The sequence below is a fragment of the Nelumbo lutea genome, chromosome 1, assembly GCF_056320005.1.
Source record: "Nelumbo lutea isolate HS-2025 chromosome 1, American lotus-T2T, whole genome shotgun sequence".
NCBI classification, from domain to species: Eukaryota; Viridiplantae; Streptophyta; class Magnoliopsida; order Proteales; family Nelumbonaceae; genus Nelumbo; species Nelumbo lutea.
Genome location: NC_142684.1, coordinates 39,774,289 through 39,791,855, shown reverse-complemented (window position 1 = coordinate 39,791,855; position 17,567 = coordinate 39,774,289). Strand labels below are relative to the sequence as shown.

General features: G+C 38.5%; 2 protein-coding genes across 2 annotated transcripts in view; one reads left to right on the top strand and one right to left on the bottom strand.

Moving 5' to 3' along the window:
* The window catches only part of TEX1 (Transducin/WD40 repeat-like superfamily protein), a 49,661-nt gene extending 46,593 nt beyond the window's left edge, over positions 1 to 3,068 (top strand). Inside the window, exons 8-11 of the mRNA XM_088963716.1 lie at positions 528 to 614; positions 944 to 1,022; positions 1,412 to 1,544; positions 1,837 to 3,068. Of these exons, the coding sequence (XP_088819842.1) occupies positions 528 to 614; positions 944 to 1,022; positions 1,412 to 1,544; positions 1,837 to 1,871 (334 nt within the window). The 3' untranslated portion in view covers positions 1,872 to 3,068. The remainder of the gene's footprint in view (positions 1 to 527; positions 615 to 943; positions 1,023 to 1,411; positions 1,545 to 1,836) is intronic.
* A 4,356-nt stretch (positions 3,069 to 7,424) lies between these two features.
* LOC148874354 (putative E3 ubiquitin-protein ligase EDA40) lies at positions 7,425 to 11,929 on the bottom strand. Its single transcript, XM_088983946.1, has 3 exons — positions 11,592 to 11,929; positions 10,871 to 10,954; positions 7,425 to 9,304 (listed from the first exon to the last, which is right to left on the bottom strand). The coding sequence occupies exons 1-3, from the start codon at positions 11,691 to 11,693 to the stop codon at positions 7,916 to 7,918; spliced, it is 1,575 nt and encodes a 524-aa protein (XP_088840072.1). The 5' UTR covers positions 11,694 to 11,929; the 3' UTR covers positions 7,425 to 7,915.
* Positions 11,930 to 17,567: the final 5,638 nt, after the last annotated feature.

Below are 17,567 nucleotides of genomic sequence, written 5' to 3'. Positions count from 1 at the left end.
AGCGAACGACATGCACTGTGGCATCCTTTTGAATATGCATCGTCAATTTCTTGATTTCCACACCATCAATTATGTTGGTCAAAAGTGCATTATGCTCAGTTTGGGAAGAGTACCAATACAAATACAAGGTTTTGCACTGTACATATTTGCATTTGTTCTCTTCCCAAACTGAGCCTTATGAAATATAACTGTTTGTTGTCATTGGCACAAAATTGAAGTAATCCCATGCTTGTTTCATTGCATATGCATGTTCTTTCTGTATGATTAAGTCCATGCATAATTATTTACAAGCCTGAGAGTGGCCACTTTTTGCACCAAAAGATGTCAAATGTTAGGCCTCTATATCCAGTTTACTCCTCCCAAGGCCAGATGGCCAAGACTATCATCGGGAAATTGCCCTTATACATGTTTATAAAAGAGTGTGGTCCTTTTAAATATATGTATGGTCTATAATTATTTCCTAGGTATAGATGTTTTACAAATAACATGATTGTAGTCCTTATTTTGACCTTTTTCTGCCATGACAGATATTTTGCTGTTGGAAGTGCTGATTCTCTGGTCAGCCTTTGGGATCTCTCAGAGATGCTTTGTGTGCGAACATTCACAAAACTTGAGTAAGTCCAAACCCTTTGGTGGAGGGGATGGGAAGATAATGCTAATAACATTCACCAAATTTTAAAGATAGATATTGCTTCCGAATTTGTAGAAATGCAATTTTCTGAACACTGTAGCCTATTTCCAATTATAATTAAAGTTTCCATGTTCTTTGCAATCTTTGAAATTACATACAAATTATCTCTTTTGAAATCTACGGTCGTCATTATGTTCAGCTTCCAAGCGTCAATCTTGGTTTTGATTCTGTACCATTATGAACTACCATCCAGTCAAACTTTAATAACTTCTGGAAATTAATGGTTGTGATTTTTTTTGTTGTTTCTTTTAGGTGGCCTGTCAGAACCATAAGCTTCAATTACACGGGAGATTATATTGCTTCTGCCAGTGAAGATTTATTTATTGATATTGTATGTCTTTCCTGGGTTCTTTTTGTACTATTTGTGTCTTCACCTAGGAATTTTCTTCTTAATGAGTATTCCGAGTGATAGGAGGATGCTGTTCTTCCTACCTATGGTGCAAATGGTCTATTTACAACGTGCTGCCATCAAATGGGTGCTTCCACCTATGAACTCGGACCAATTCATTTTATATATCACCTTCTTAAGGTGGTAGAAAATATGGCCAACTTAGATAATTTCCATAGGCTATCTATGGTTCTAGAACCTCAAATTGCGAGTACATGCATGCTATCATGCATTACAAGTATATGGCGGGCTTCTTTCTGACATCCCTTCCCGAAGTATTTCCCATTATCCAATGCTAGCTTATTAATGTTGTCATTGGATGTTTTTAACAGTCAAATGTACATAGTGGAAGAATGGTCCATCAAATTCCTTGTCGGGCTGCAATGAACAGTGTTGAATGGAATCCCAAATACAATTTACTGGCATATGCAGGCGATGACAAGAATAAATATCAGGCTGATGAAGGTGAGAGTTTTCTTTATCATTCAAATGTAAGAGTGAAGGAGAAAAAACAAACATTTAGACAGTAGCCAAGTTGCACATCGGAAGAACTAAAGCCTAAATAGTAATGCAGGAATAGAAAAAGAATTTTACTATGACATGATTGATTATTATAACATAGTTTTTATTGCAAATTTTCCCTGGACTCATAACCAAGTTGAGGTGTGTTTCGAATATTTATTATTGATTGTTGATTTAAAGTTCATTATTGTATTTCTTAAAGTTTGAAGTAATTCTTTATTGATTTCTGTCGCAGGTGTGTTTCGAATATTTGGCTTTGAGAGTCCCTAGCGTCCAACAAAATTTTACATGGGTTTGCAGAATGCAGGTGGTTGGCATTAGAAAACTTCGTTTCTTAATTGAGTTGTTGCTTGTAAATTGTGGAAAATCAATCTGGGATGCCCATGCTCATGGATGCACTTAGAGATGACATTCCTGTACTGCTTTGATGCTCCTTAACTTTTGCACTGTTTTCATTGGCATTTTTGATCCTCTGAACAATTATGACTTTCTTTGTTCATTTGTACCTTGGTCTTTGTAATAAATTATATAAAACTAAAGGGATGAGAGATCCATCATATGGATAGCCGAACCATACAGGAAGGTTGGGCAAAATTTCAAAAAATTCTCTCTTCCATATGGAAATCGTATTCCTTATTTTGAAAAATTGCATTTGTAAGGATCAATTTTAAAACTACACTGGACTAGATCTGAAACTAAAAAGGGAGTAGAGGGATATATCTGATACAGAGTAATAGTAAACCCCCAATGAAGGTGTTCATGCCCAAGGAGAAGAACAAATATTGCTTCCACCGAAGATGACCGATGCGAGGTGAAGCAGAATTAGCATGATGGTTTTTCAGCAAGAACCGAATTATTCAACAAGAATGTGATGGAGGGCTAATGAGCATGACTTCGGATTGCCTCTTCTAGCAAAAGGCAATATCAAGAATTGTTCTTGATCACTCCCACTGGTGGAAACCGAATTGGGTAAGGCGGCAAGAGTAAGAACAAGAGTAGAAGACATAACCACTCGAACTGTATATTGTTTTTTCTCTTAATTCAGTAGACTATCTATTGTATCTATTGTTCTATGTACGTTCGCCTTGCTCTCTTATTTATAGCATTAAACAGAGGTTCTCCTAATCTCATTAGGAGTTTCATAATTCAAATATTTTATTTGGATCTAGACTCTCTTTAAGAGATAATGATATTCCTTTATCTTATTTATAGATAAAGATCAACCTTCCTAATCTAATTAAGAGTTTTCTGATCCAAATATTTATTTGGATAAGAATTCTTTGAGTGGATAGGGATAATCTCTTATCCTATCTGTTAATATAAATCTTAGAACCACCCTTAATTAATCATATTAAGTCGGTTCTAATTGGGCTTTATGTTAGGTAGTTTATACCCTTAGCTCTAATCAGAATGATGTACATTATGACATTTAATGTAAATGAATAAAGTATATATTTGATTCATGTTATTATGATGTATTTTTGTTTAATACCCTTAAATTAGACACATGGGACTCATTTTAGTTTAGAATCTTCACAGTCGTTGGATAGATTTGAGGAGATTTACCCTCCAAGACTGACACTGATGTATCGCCTAGTTGGGGTGGCCTGTCTCAACTGTCAGGGTAAAACCTGAGGTACATGTAGTGAGTTTTCTTGAAACTCTGAATCAGATCAGAATTCCAGTATTGCCTTATACTTTGAAGATAGATGGGTAAAACTACAATGTTACACTTGACTCCTAGACTCGATTATAATACTGCACTATGTGTCGAATTGGACTGCCTTTGATATGTCAATCAGTGAGATCCATAGAGGGGGTCAAAACCTAGTTACGTTGGGATAGTCCGAGAATTCATCTGAGTTGGTGATCTTAGTGATAGGATCACTGCCCCTTTGTCGGACAAAGTGAATGATTGTGGATGCACTCTCTGATGGAAACATAAACTGTCGGCAGTTAATTTCAACCGTTGAAATTTGTTTTGCAAAATATATTTATATATATTATGGTTTCAAAATGTTTGTAAAATATTTTAATTCCTGGGATTCATGTGAGTAGAGAATGCAATATTGTACCTTGCAGTTGAGGGAGATGTCATCTCTTGTCAGGCAGTGTTTGATCATTATGGGCTGAGAGGTTAAGTGTATGACCATTGGGGGTAATATTTGATGCACTAATATTGCATTTTTCCATAGTTCTTGGGTTTTATAAGGTGGTTTGACCCAATGACCATTTAGTGTAAATGTTGGGCCCATTAAGAGCCCATGATGGATTCAGGGATTCACTTTTTCCTACAAAGAATTCGGCTAGGCCTTGTAACAGAGGTTGGGTTGAACCCATGTGGTTGATGTGTAGATCAATGTTTGGGTCTCACGCCATATAAGGATAACCAACTGGGCAACAGACTGAGGGTCTACTGAGCAAATAAACTTAATGGGCATAAAACCCAATTCGAACTAGCTTAACAAGATTAATTAAAACATGGCAGTTCTGCGATTTAGATCAGTAGATGGGATAAGGGATTATCCCTATTCACTCAAAGAATCTAGATCCAAATAAAGATTTGGATTAGGAAACTCCTAATTAGATTAGAAAATCTGATATTTATCTGTAGAAAAGAGAGTCCAGATCTAAATAAAAGATTTGGATTAGGAAATTCCTAATGGGATTAGGAGAATCTCATCTTTAAGGCTATAAATAAAGGAGCATGGCGAACCTCCAAATAATCTAACAGACTGTTGAATTCCACAAAGAGACGATACAATTTGACTGCACTGTCTCCTCTCTTGCTCTTGTCGCCATACCAGTTCGACCTCCCCATGTGGGAGCGATCAAGAAGGGTTCTTGATATTACCTTTTGGTAGGAAAGGTAATCTGAACTTGTGCTCACTAGCCTTCTATCACATATTGCTGAAGAATTCGGTTTTTGCTGAAGAGTCGTCATGTTGATTTTGCTTCATCCTGCACCGTGTCATTTTCGGTGGAAGCAGTCTTTGGATTTTTCCTTGGGCTTGAATACCTTTATTGGAGGTTATTATTACTTTGTATAATGTATATCCCTCCCCTCCCGTTTGGTTTTAGATATGATCCGGTTTGGTTTCAAGATTGATTATTGAAAATGCAATTTTCTAAAATAGGGAATGCGATTCCCACATGGGAGAGAATTTTTTTTTGAAATTTCGCCCAGCCTTCTTTTAGGGTTTGGTCATCCATATGATTGATCTCTCATCCCCTCAATGGTATCAGAGCCAGGTTCAAATCTTGAACCAAAATTAACTAGATCTGGATTTGTGCAAATGGGTAGAATGCGTTCTACCCGATTTGCGCAGATTAGCAGTTTCTGGGAAATTTGTTCCTAGTTTTTGGGCGATTGATATGAAATTAAATATTTATAAATATGATTTATATTTAGAACTGTTCTATATGTTTTTCTTGATTTTTGGGTTGTTCGTACGGTGGAGATCGAAATCTTTAATGGCGCAAGAAATCTACGCACCTGCTGTTCTTTTCATTCTTGGTCTGTAATTAATTTTTTTTTTTCAATTTTTAGACGGAATGTATAGGAATTCAATTTTGATGTAATACTAATAGAAAATAGGTTTTTCTATTTTATTCTATTCGAAGTTGAAGCAGCAAGAGCAAGGAGGAGAAGTTTGCAGATTGGGGTTCGAAAATTTGCGATTTGCAGTTTTGGAAATTGCATACTACGATCTAATTTTGTTTTGCAGGGTAGCAGTCCTACGAACATCTCTCCCACTGATTCTTGATTGTCTTGTATCAGTTATTTAATTTTAGATCATTATTATTGAATTAAATCTTGAATTAAAAATCAAACCCTAGACCCAGTCGAACTAGATTGGACCAAACTGGTTGGACCGAATTTGTGGTTCGATGAGGGCTATTCTCAACCATAAAATTTCACATATGGGTCTAGGAGTTGATGGTTAATTGCAAGATGCAATTCGGCCCACATCTGTAAAACCCAATTTTAATATGTTAAAATTATTTTAGCCCAATTCAGCATAAAAGCTCTATGGGTCGAACTGTTGTTTGTAGTTCAACCCATATACCTAGAAAATATTAATCAATAGTATTATGAAAATATATGAGCTTTAATTATGGGTTTTACAGTTATTTAATTGATTGGATCAATTATGAATTTCATGCATGTTATGTATGGATGTGTGATGTGCAACGTTCATGGGCCATAAGTACTTGGCCTATGTTGATTCGATAAGTGGCTCTTATGTACACCATGGTCGAATGCACATCATTGCCATGGTGTCCTTAAGATCATTGGATGATCTCCCTTCGTGGTAAGCCTCACACCATATTCCTCCCCAAGAGGAACCGTGCGGAACCCTAGCCGTTTAGGGCCCATCTAAATCTGGCTTATAAAAGTTAGTGAGAGCCACTTTGGTTTGACCTAAATTAAACATGGGCGTAATATTTCGTTCCCTCCATGGAAATATGAGTGCATGTGATAGGGAGATTCATATGATGAACTCTCTAAAGGTTTTTCATCATTAACATGAAGATGAGTCATTTAGTAATGAGGAAATGCATCATAAAATTGGGTTATTCATTTGTTGCTGGACTTTTTGAGTGGATAGGGATAATCTCTTATCCTATCTGCTTATCCAAATCCCAGAACTCCCCTTATTTAATTAATCTTATTAAGCCACTTTGAGTTGGGCTTTAGGCCCATTAAGTCTATGTTGCTGGACTCTTTGAGTGGATAGGGATAATCTCTTATCCTATCTGCTTATTAAAATCCCAGAACTCCCCTTATTTAATTAATCTTATTAAGTCATTTTGAGTTGGGCTTTAGGCCCATTAAGTCTATGTGCTCACTTAACCTCTTAATCTGCTGCCCAGTTGGCTATTCTTGTATGGCGTGAGACCTAAACATTGATCTACACATCAGGTACATGGGTTCAGTCTAACCTCTGTTACAAGGCCTGACCGAATTCACTATAGAGACAGTGAACCCCTTAATCCATTACTATGGGCTCTTAATGGGCCCAACATTTACACTAAATGGTCATTGGATCAAGCCAGTTTATAAAAACCCAAGGACTGGGCAGATGCATGATTACTCTCAATGGTGTTATACTTAATCTCTCAACCCATAATGATCAAACACTACCCGACAAGAGAGGACCTCTCCCTCGGCTATAAGGTATAGTGCTGCACTCTCTACTCACATGGATCCCGGGAATTAAAACCTTTTGCAAATATTTTGAAATCATAATATATATATATATATATATATATATATATATATATATATATATATATATTGCAAAAACAAATTTTAACGGTTGAAAACAACTGTCAGCAGTTTAGGTTTCCATTAGAGAGAGTGCATCCCCGATCATTCTCTTTGTCTGACAAAGGGGCTGATCCTGTCACTATGATCACCCATTCAGATGAATTCTCAGACTGTCCAACATACCCATGTTTTGACCCCCTCTAAGGATCTATCTGATTGACACATAAAAAATAGTTCAATCTGACACTTAGTATAGTATCATAATCGATAGGAGTTAGGTGTAACGTTTCAGTTTTGCTCATCTATCTCCGAGGTCTAGAGCAATATTGGAATTTTGGCTTAGTTCAGGGTTCAAGAAAATTCACACTGCATGTACCTCAGGTTTCACATTGGCAACTGAGATAGGCCACCCCAACCAAATTGGAGACACATTGTCAGTCTTGGTAGGATAAATCTCCCCAGATCTATCTAACGACTATAAAGATTCTAAACTAACTCGAGTCTCATATATGTCTAGTTTAAGGGTATTACACAGAAATACACCATAATAAATGAATCAAATATGTAGTTTATTCATTTACATTAAATGTCATAATGCACATCATTCTGATTGAACTCTTGCATTATTTTCATTGACATTTTTGATCCTCTGAGCAATTATGACTTTCTTTCTTTCATTTGTACCCTGGTCTTTGTAATAAATTATATAACACAAACCATTACATATCTCACACTGAGAACAAAGTACAAAACATCCATGGAATCACGGAACCCCTCTTTCCATGCAATTTGCTGATTTTTCCCAATCTATAACCACAAATACTACAGAAGTGATAGATTTGAACTGTTCACACATGCATGGAGTTTGAATCTTTAGATATCTCCAACTACAGTTTGGAGTATTTAGACAGAATCATGGTACATCTTTAACTAGTGCTTTATATATACTCTTTGAGCATTAGCCGGCCAGGGTAGTAAGAAACTCCAACATACCCTTCAAAATGCTTTATATCCGTGTATTGATCTTGTACAAAATAAGTCAAAGCCTATATCCATGTAAATGTTTAGCCCATCTTCTGGCCATGCAAGGATCATGGTAATCCCAACTCTCAACACTGCTAGTTCTTCCATGCATATTAAGATCTCTCCCTCCATCTTGTCCATTACTCTGCCTCTTATCCCCAATGCTTACCACCATTTCGCCTGTTCTTATACATTCTTCAGGCCCACCCTCGATGTAGCTATATCCCACACAAACAAATTCGCAGTTACCTAAGTCCAATGGGATTCTCCTCTCTTCTCCTCCCCGCAGTTCTCCCAACCTTACCACTCCACCATCCTCCCCAATCTTCAATTGGGTTTCTCTGATCACGCCCCCTAGCAACCTTGCTAAGAACTCTTCAAATTCATGCATAACAAATCCATTGGAAGTGCCAAAAGCAAACCCCACATGAAAACAATGTATTGGAATGGGGATTTCCATGCCATGGCCGAGGTAAGATCTTGTTGGACTATCAGATAACTGCAGGATGCACGATCGGGGATTTCTGTGAGCACGATCGTCCAGTATCTTTATCCCTTTCTTGAGTCCTTCGGTTGGATCTGCCTCCCCCATGTAAAATAGACGATCAATGACTTGAAGTGCTGTTCGCTTCCCTTGAGATGTCATGCGCCTAAAAGGGAAGGCACGAGCCGCTGCGGATGAGTAGGTGACAATAGCCAATCGGTCGACAGAGCGAAGAGAGAAAACCGCTGATGCCATGGATTGCTTAAGAAGCCTCAGGTGGGGCCCATTGGGGCTGGCCACTAAAACCAGGTCAGTTGGTTGCTGGTATGCCAGTCTTACGGAGAGATACGCTGCTTTGTTGGAGCAGGGATACGGTTTCTGCCCGTTTGGAGAAGATTGGGAAGTAGTACGTGGGGATGGCAAAGACGAGGTGCCCGTGAACTGTGGTTGTAACGCTGACAGCCCACGTGGATGATGTTGATGTGATGTGATTCCTGTTATTTGCAAGGGTGGTCTGCATGGGGAAAGGCTAGGTCGAGTGAGGGGAACAGGGATTAAACTCAGGTGGAACCGTGGGTGGTTGGGAGTGTGGTCTGGCTCAACGGGGTCGTCATCATCGTAGCGGGCGGAGCGGAGAGAGTAGCGTCTGTGAACTCGGAAAGTAGCGATGGAATCATCAAGGATGCGAAGGATGGGGTCGGTCTGGTTGCAAGGATGGGAGCATGGAGGGTTGAGATTGCGAGGTAACTGGGTCCAGTGAGCTCGGCAAATGGGGCAGGTCACGTTGCCATGTCGGACGTTGGAAGAGATGCAGGTAAAGTGGAAAGCATGCGAGCACTGGGCTGTGAATATAATAGCTTCGCCAGGGCTGCTGTTGCCCGTTCTGTAACTTAGAGGCTCCAGACATATTGCACACAAGTTCTGCCAGGTGAGGAGAGAAAGTGTTATTGGTGTCCATTAACTTGATAACTACTACTAATCTTAGTTATTATAGAGATAAAACAGACGAGTCCAGATCAGGTAAACACACTCGATTAACGCACTGAGAAAGCAAGCAATACATATATTTTGACACCTATCTCATAAATTACCTCCCCCCTCTCGCTCTATAATTGAAATCAAGCTATATTTGGTTGCAATGCAAATGTAAATAATTTTTGGTTGATGAATATAAATACGATTCACATTTTAAATCATCTTTGTATTCAACTTGTTTGTTTGAAATCGTGCAAAAGTGTTAGTTCATCGTTTTCAACTATTTTATACTCCAATGCATTAACTTTGGTCAAAAAGTTAATTATATGAAGAACACAAAATTGTATCAAAAAAATAAGTACAATAATACTCCATTTTCAGAGTATAAAAATGTCATAAAATATATTTTTGCTCTGATAATCATTATTTTTTTACGTTTCAAACAAACGCTCGCAAAAGTTGGGAAATTTTAGAATTTAATCTGGTTCAAGTAGACATGCCTTAAACAGATCCCTCTGAATCATGTTTAAAAAAAATTAGAAAAGTAAGGGAATGAGGCCCAATATAGTCCGATACATCCCTACTGGCTTATCGGGCTATATTTTGAACCTTACTTGAAATGATTCAAAGCAAATTTTAGAGACCATTGTGAGAGAATATTTATTGATTGCTTGTTCCGTGTGCTCACACTTTCCAAGCTTGGAAACAAGGCAAATTCGGGTTACAAGCGTTTGTTAAAATTTGAATGGGTTCAGTCTAAAATCCCGAATTTGAAAGTGTAAAATCTTCAAATTGTTAATTGTGCAAAAATATAAAGAGAAACACAACATAAAACATAAAATGGTGGTAAATAGGATCAACCCTCTATGTAAAATAAGAATGAATAGGGATTTATTTTGTAATAATTTGTTATTTTATATTGGATGATCGGAAGGTTTTTAAACAAAAGAGTTATTTGTACTTTGTATGCATTTTAGACAAGGATATGTAGACAGATGAAGGAAGAAGATTTTTTCTTGCATGGAAAAAAAGGGATAAGAATTTCATTCAGGTGTTGAAAAAAAATAAAAAAGAAGAATTTCGGAGAAACGATCGGAGGGCTGCGTTGCGGATTCCAGTACAATCATGGGGAATTTGTGCATCCTTGGAATAACAAATTCTTGTGGGTTTCTAAAATCAAGACCGTTTCAATATGTGGGTTACCCGATAGATGTTCTAATTGAGAGTTCTCAAGGCAGAACGACTAAACGACGATAGAATGCTACAAATTATAAGCAGCAATATCCGCCTGATGATGTAATACAAGATATTCCCTTTCCAATAAAAGAAGAATATTTCAATAAAAAAAACGATAATAATAAAATAAAAGAAGAGTGATGGAAAGGAAAAAGGAGCGAATTCCACAGCATTTAAATACTTAATTTTCATCTTGCATTTAGGAAAAATTAAAACAACTACAAAAGAAAATTTCTTAATCTGATTTTTCGATGAACAAAATAAATGTTCAAGTACCTTATTAGCCAGGCCGCCGGATTCTGCGTCCTCCGCGATTTCTGGAACATTCTCTCGTCTCGCATAGGTTGTTGCGTTTGAGATCTGGGAGGAAAAAAAAAACATTATTTCGAACTTAATGAAGAAAAGCAAGAGGAAAAAACATCAAGAAAAACAATAGAAAGCAATGGAAAATTGGAAACAGAGAAACTGAAATTTCGAGAAAGTATAATCAGTTGTCTGATTTCGAATTGGGAAGTGGACAAAATTACAGCGCAAGCCGCAAGGAAAAGAAAATGCTGCAAATGCTACTTGTTTTTAAGCCAAGAGGGGGGGGGGGGGAGGGGACTTTTTTTTGGTTTCTTTTGAAATGGAAAACAACTTGAGGATTTTTGTTTGGACTTCAGATGGTTATTGCATTATGCAAAAATTTCCACAAAATAGAAAGAATTTTTTTTTTTAACTAGGAAAATTGGTTAAAAATTAAAGTTCAGAATAAATATGAGAAAATATATGAACACATGAAATTCAGAATGACATTGTGTTAAAAAAGATTTTCCATAAAAGAAAAAGGAAACTTTTAAACTGAAATTCAGAACAAATATGAGGAATGATATGTTCGGAATGTAATTGTTAAGACCAATGAACATTTGTCGGAACAACAAAAACAAAAGACGAAAACACCGAATAGAGAATAGATAGTCGAAGAAAGAAAGGAAAACTTAGGGAAAAGAAAACCTACATTAGTAGAGGCGACGGGATCGTCTTTAGAATGTGTCCTTGAAAAGGAACTACACGGAAGTCGGATTTTTCTGGCGGCTCTTCTAAGCTTCGAAGCGACCATGGCGGATAATCTCTCTGTAACTCCGCTCGCTCTCCGGTCTCTCTGACTCTACTTCTTCCTCCTATGATCTACTACCTCTGTGCTGCTGTATTTTATGCGTGCTTTATATCTGCTTGGTTTTTAATTTAGTCAACAGAAATGGAAAGGAGGAGACAGAGAGACAAAGCTCTGAGAGACTCGTGCAGTAAACTCTGATGCTTTATTCTACTTCCACAAATACCCAAACTTTTTACTGCTGTGGCCGCATATTATTCACTTTTCTATTCCTTATAATTCTTATTTTTGGGTAAATGATGAAGATCTCCTTGTATGATAAGGTTAGTGATAAAAACCTCCCTGTACTTTATTTACTTTGCTCGTTAGATAAAAACCCCTTAATCGTTAAGTTAGATAATGAAATGCATTAAAATACCAAAATATTTATTAGAACTTTATTTTACGATAAAGACTATAGGGTTAGTGACAAAAGCCTCTCTGTACTTTATTTTACAATAAAAATTCCTCTGAAATTTGGTCCAAGTTTAAAGTATCGATACTGGCCGATACGCTGATAGGGTGTATCGATCAATATCGGCCCTTTTTTTTTTTTAACTTCCAGTTTTTTTTCCTTTTGTTTCGATTTTAGTTCAGAGGGACCAGTTTAAGTCCCGACTACCCTCTGAACCAGGCCCTGACCCGATACAACCCCTACAAGGGCGTATCAGGAAGGGCCTGATATGATACGCCTGATATGATACATGTCGGTTGATATGGGCGTAATGATTTTTTATCCCTACTTTGGTCGTTAGATAAAAACCCCTAACCGCTAAGTTAAATAATGAAATGCATTAAGATACCAAAATATTCATCAGAACATCCGATCAAATTAAACCTTTAATATCCGTTCCATCTTACAGAGCATTCCTTTACTGTACCAACCATTAATAATAAATTTATTAATTACGAAATCTTATTTAACTTTGAAAACAATGCAGGAGTAACTTGACGGTTAGTAGGATCTCTCCTTTCCTCTGTGTTTGATTCTGGGTCCCCCCATGGAAACTGTTTGTACTGCTTGAACTGTGCTCCATGCTTTGAAAATGATTTTGCCTAAAGAAATGTCTTCCATCTGTGGTATACAGGTTAAAGTTAAAAACACGACAATGGCTTAAAGTTTCTTCCATCTTCAGGTATCACCAACAATGGGTTCATTGTTCGGGATATGACGTTCGAAAACACAACGGACCCCAGAAGCACCAAGCAGTTGCCCTCTGCTCTGGTTCGGATCTCTCGGTGTTCTATCTGTGCAGCTTCGGTAGTGAACTTCCTAAATGGGATTAATACATCAGAACTTGATTATACTACGCCACTCACATTAAACTGAGTTGAGATCGATCGAGCTGTCATGGCACTCAACCCTCTGTCGCCCAAGTAAAGCTTTTGCATATAAATCATGAAGATCAATAAGTGTTTAGTGATAGTGTCTGATACTTGAACAAGGTTTGAAGGTTATACATAGAATACATATAAAATGATAACATCAATGCACATTAAGGTTTAGAGAAAGTGTATTTTGTAAGTGATGAGGGCGGATGGCCCTCCAATGATATTGTGATACATGGCACCTTAGAACAAATAGGTGATATCCGGAATCACTTTGGCAACAATTTGCCTTAGCCAAGTTGATGGTGTCCCACTTGGCAGCCCAGGCACGGCCTGGCGGCCTGGCCTTGGCGTGAGTTGAAAGCTTGGCACAGGCATCGACTTGGCGGCCTGGCGACCTGGCACAGGCACCGACCTGGCAGCCTGGCACATGCGCCGACCTGGCGACTTGCAAGACGTGCTCGTTGATGAATTCGGCATGCATATCCAAACACTCCTACGATCCTTGGAAGTTGGCCCACGTGTCAAACGATTTGGAGGGTGGTCAACGTGCATGGCGGTTACCTCCAAGAATCTCGACCCACTTAGACGACCTCGCAGAAATCTCAGATATGATGCGTGAAGCCCACGCCAAACAATGCCTATATAAATGCACCAACCACAGAAGCAAAGATGGAGGCAAGTAAGGTCGGTGCCTGTGCCAGGTCGCCAGGCCGCCTGGCATAGGCGCGACCTGGCAGCCTGGCACATGCGCCGACCTGGCGACTTGCAAGACGTGCTCGTTGATGAATTCGGCATGCATATCCAAACACTCCTACGATCCTTGGAAGTTGGCCCACGTGTCAAACGATTTGGAGGGTGGTCAACGTGCATGGCGGTTACCTCCAAGAATCTCGACCCACTTAGACGACCTCGCAGAAATCTCAGATATGATGCGTGAAGCCCACGCCAAACAATGCCTATATAAATGCACCAACCACAGAAGCAAAGATGGAGGCAAGTAAGCAAGTTCTAGCTCTCAGACTTTGTGATTTTTAGCTTGCAGTCTACTATGAGAGTACTGACTTAAGCATCGGAGCGGCCTTGCCGGGTTAGTCACCCTGGGTCCTTTGACATTGGTTCCTCGCAGGTCTCTAAAGAGCAACAAAGCTCATCAATTCAACTTGCCACCAGGCAGCTCGACACCTGGTCAGTTCGGCACCTCACAGGCAACTAGGCACTTGGTTAGCCCAGCACCTCACAGGCAACTGGGCACCTGGTCAGCCCGGCACCTCATAGGCAGCTCGGCACCTGGTCATCCCAGCACCTTATAGGCAGCTCGACACCTCACAGGTAGCTCAGCACCTGGTCAGCTCAGCACCTCATAGGAAGCTCGGCACTATAGTCAGCTCGCCACCTAGCCTGCCCAGCTCAACTCAGCTCGACAGCCAAAGTTCACTTCGGCCTGAGTCATCGGCCACTTGGAAGCAGACCAAATGACGTTGTACTTAGCCAAAAAATCGATACATCAACAAAAATCAATTCATCAGTAAGATTAAAAAAAGGGTTCAACAATGATATGGAAAAGATATGATATGTGAAAAATAACCACCAATAAACTGAAATCATAAATGGATAAAATGTTATTTATCAAAATTCATGGATGGGTTTTGTTTAATCAAAACTCTTTCTACATCATATCCTTTTCGCATCATAGATTTTCCCTAAAAAAAAAAGGAATGACAATTTCTCTAATATCATTTGGAGATGCTTTTTATTTCGTTTTCCTTTATAAATACTTCATCGGGAGTCCTCTAACTAGACTCTCTCACTAAACTTTGGTAGAGAGGCTCATGGTCATCAATGGAGAAAAATGGTTGGAGCCCGTTAGCTAAAGAAAGTGGTTTATCCTTTGAAGAAGCCAACGGATTTAACAAATGAATGGGGGATGCCAATTATGCTGATAATTTCATTAAATCCCACTTTGTTTTCTTCTTATAAATTTTGACTCGCTATGCTTATCTCTTCGCCGGAAAATGACTCTACAGACGTCAAGTTCCACCTGAAGTACGTTATTCCTTACCATCGCTCCACGTGAAAAGGCTCATAGCTATGTCGTGATTCCAATGGTTACGTGTGCTATTTCTGAACTTCGTCAAGCATTCTGCCCCTGTATATCTTCTATAAAGAGGTCTTCTGATATGCTCTCCTAGTATATCTGGTTCTCTCTCTTCATGGTATCCGAGAAAAACATGGTCTAGCATGATGAATGAATTACAGTGAAATCAGTGGATTGGATTGGGATCCCAGTATATCTGTCCTCTGTGGCACTCGACGACATTTCTTCTCCCCCTTTTGCTGTATCCCAAACCAATTGTTCAAGATAGTATCAACCATTAGTGTTATCAGGTTTTTACAGGTATGTGGGCAATTTCTTCTCACCGTTGTAAAATAAAGGGTAATTTAGGAATTGTTGTAAAAAAAATATAGGCTGTCTTTAGTTGCAATGCAAATAAATTTTTATTTTAAATTTTAGCTTATTTTGATTAATTGCAGTACAATGAAATAAATTAGGGTAAAAACCTCCACTATGTTTTGGCTAAAACAAAAACCTCCCTTGTACTTATCAATAAATTGATAGTCACCTCCCTTTCGTTGTTTGATTGATAAGGGAGACACAAAAGTTACAAAAGTGCCCCCATTCCACATCATAATTCTAAATAATTTAAATTTCATATTTAGTTCTTCTATTCAAGAAAATTGGGATCATGAGAGTGTTCACTAAGAGGTGACCTCAACTTTCTTGAATAGAAGGTTTAGGATTATTCATTTTTTGTCAACATTTGAACGGTCAATAAAGAAATTAAATGACACTTGAGAGGCATTTGTGTATTTTCAAATGCCACTTAATGGCAGGTACTGGATTGACAAGTTTTGAAAGTTTAGGTACTGAATTATCACGCTTTAAAGTTTGGAGACCAAAGTAGCACCAACCCAAAATACATAGAAATTTCCCAATATTTTACCCAATAATTTAAACAAAACCCAGAACAAAATTAAACAAGAATTTACATTTTTTTCATTTACACTCCTATCCATGAAAATAAAATTTCACTGCACGCGGGCCTAACCCCGGGCCCACATCAGGCCCGATTCGGAAATTCTGGATTTTGTATTTAGGCCCGACCCCGGGCCCACATCAGGCCTGTAAATTTTTGGGCCGAATTTGGGCTTAATACTTCAAGCCAAGCTTGGGCTTGACCCAGTCCGCATATATTTAAACTTATACATTTTGTGTATAATGTATGAATATGTATACATGTTTTTTTATATTATACATGTTTTTTTATATTATATTATATATTATATATATAAATGTTATAACATGACATGTATAATTTATATTATATGTAATATTTTATATTATATAATATATAAAATAAATTTATATGCATGTTATGTCATTTAATATATAGATATATAATGTTTTATAAATGAGTGACATAAGCTCGAAATCAGGCTCGGCCTGCCCTGGGCCCGCATACACCTAAGCTTGGGCTTATGTTTTAGGTCTGAAACCCCAAGCCAAGTCGGGCCCAGGCCTAAACTATGGCCCATATCATAAGCACAAAGCCTGGACCGGCCAATGATCATCCCTATAGATAATGTCTCTTGCCTGTTTGCAGGGTGAGGGTATTTTCGTTATTTAATTATAAAACTCGACACCTTTTAACGGGTGGGAGGATGGGGCTGTTGGATATTTCATTAGGACGCAAGTGTCTTAAAAACTTTCAGATAACAGTTATGTACGTAATCAATTTGGACGTCCACTTGAGAAAATAATTCAAACTCGGTTTGGTTCGCGGGAATAAGGATATGGAATCGGAATTGGTTATTCTGATTCCAACTGTTTGGTTGCATGGAGTTGAAATCTCATTTCTATTTTGGGTGGAATGACATTCCTCCATTTGAGGCGATGGCTATTCCCTTTCTTTCCCTTGGGAATGAAATTGAGTTCAAACTTGTCCACACAAACTCTGTCCACATCTACCCACATAATATCGTAACCACACATGAATGAATGGGCTACGCATGAGCCATTAGAGTGCCAACCGCGTGCCTTCAAGGTGTCAGCATGTGTGTCATGGGTGGGCTACACATGTATTTTGTAAGGGGGGAGCGCCAATGGCGTTATTGTAAATACATAGTATGAATTTTCATTCTTTTGATGTTTCTTACTCTCACTCCCCCAAAAGCTTAACGTACTCTTTGAGGGGAGGTAGGTAGTCGAGTGAGTTCATGAGCATGTAAAGGTTAAGCACGAGATCCCCTCGACACTGTACTGTGTGCTTGTGCTTACCATTGATTAATGCAATACAAGTTACCTTTTGTCTAATCTGTGTGCATTTTTGTTGCCTGGTGTGTGTTGTTGCTTGCTTTCGTAGGCTTTCTCGACCCCCTTGAGCGCCGCACGGGGTCTCGTTGATTAACCCCCGTGACAGTTGGTATCAGAGCAGGTTGCTCCTCAACGCT

Coding starts and splice junctions, on each gene's coding strand:
- LOC148874354 (XM_088983946.1), bottom strand. CDS start 11,693: ATGGTCGCTTCGAAGCTTAGAAGAGCCGCCAGAAAAATCCGACTTCCG. Junction 10,955..11,591: donor ATCCCGTCGCCTCTACTAAT/GTAGGTTTTCTT, acceptor TTTTCCTCCCAG/ATCTCAAACGCAACAACCTA. Junction 9,305..10,870: donor CCGGCGGCCTGGCTAATAAG/GTACTTGAACAT, acceptor CTCACCTGGCAG/AACTTGTGTGCAATATGTCT.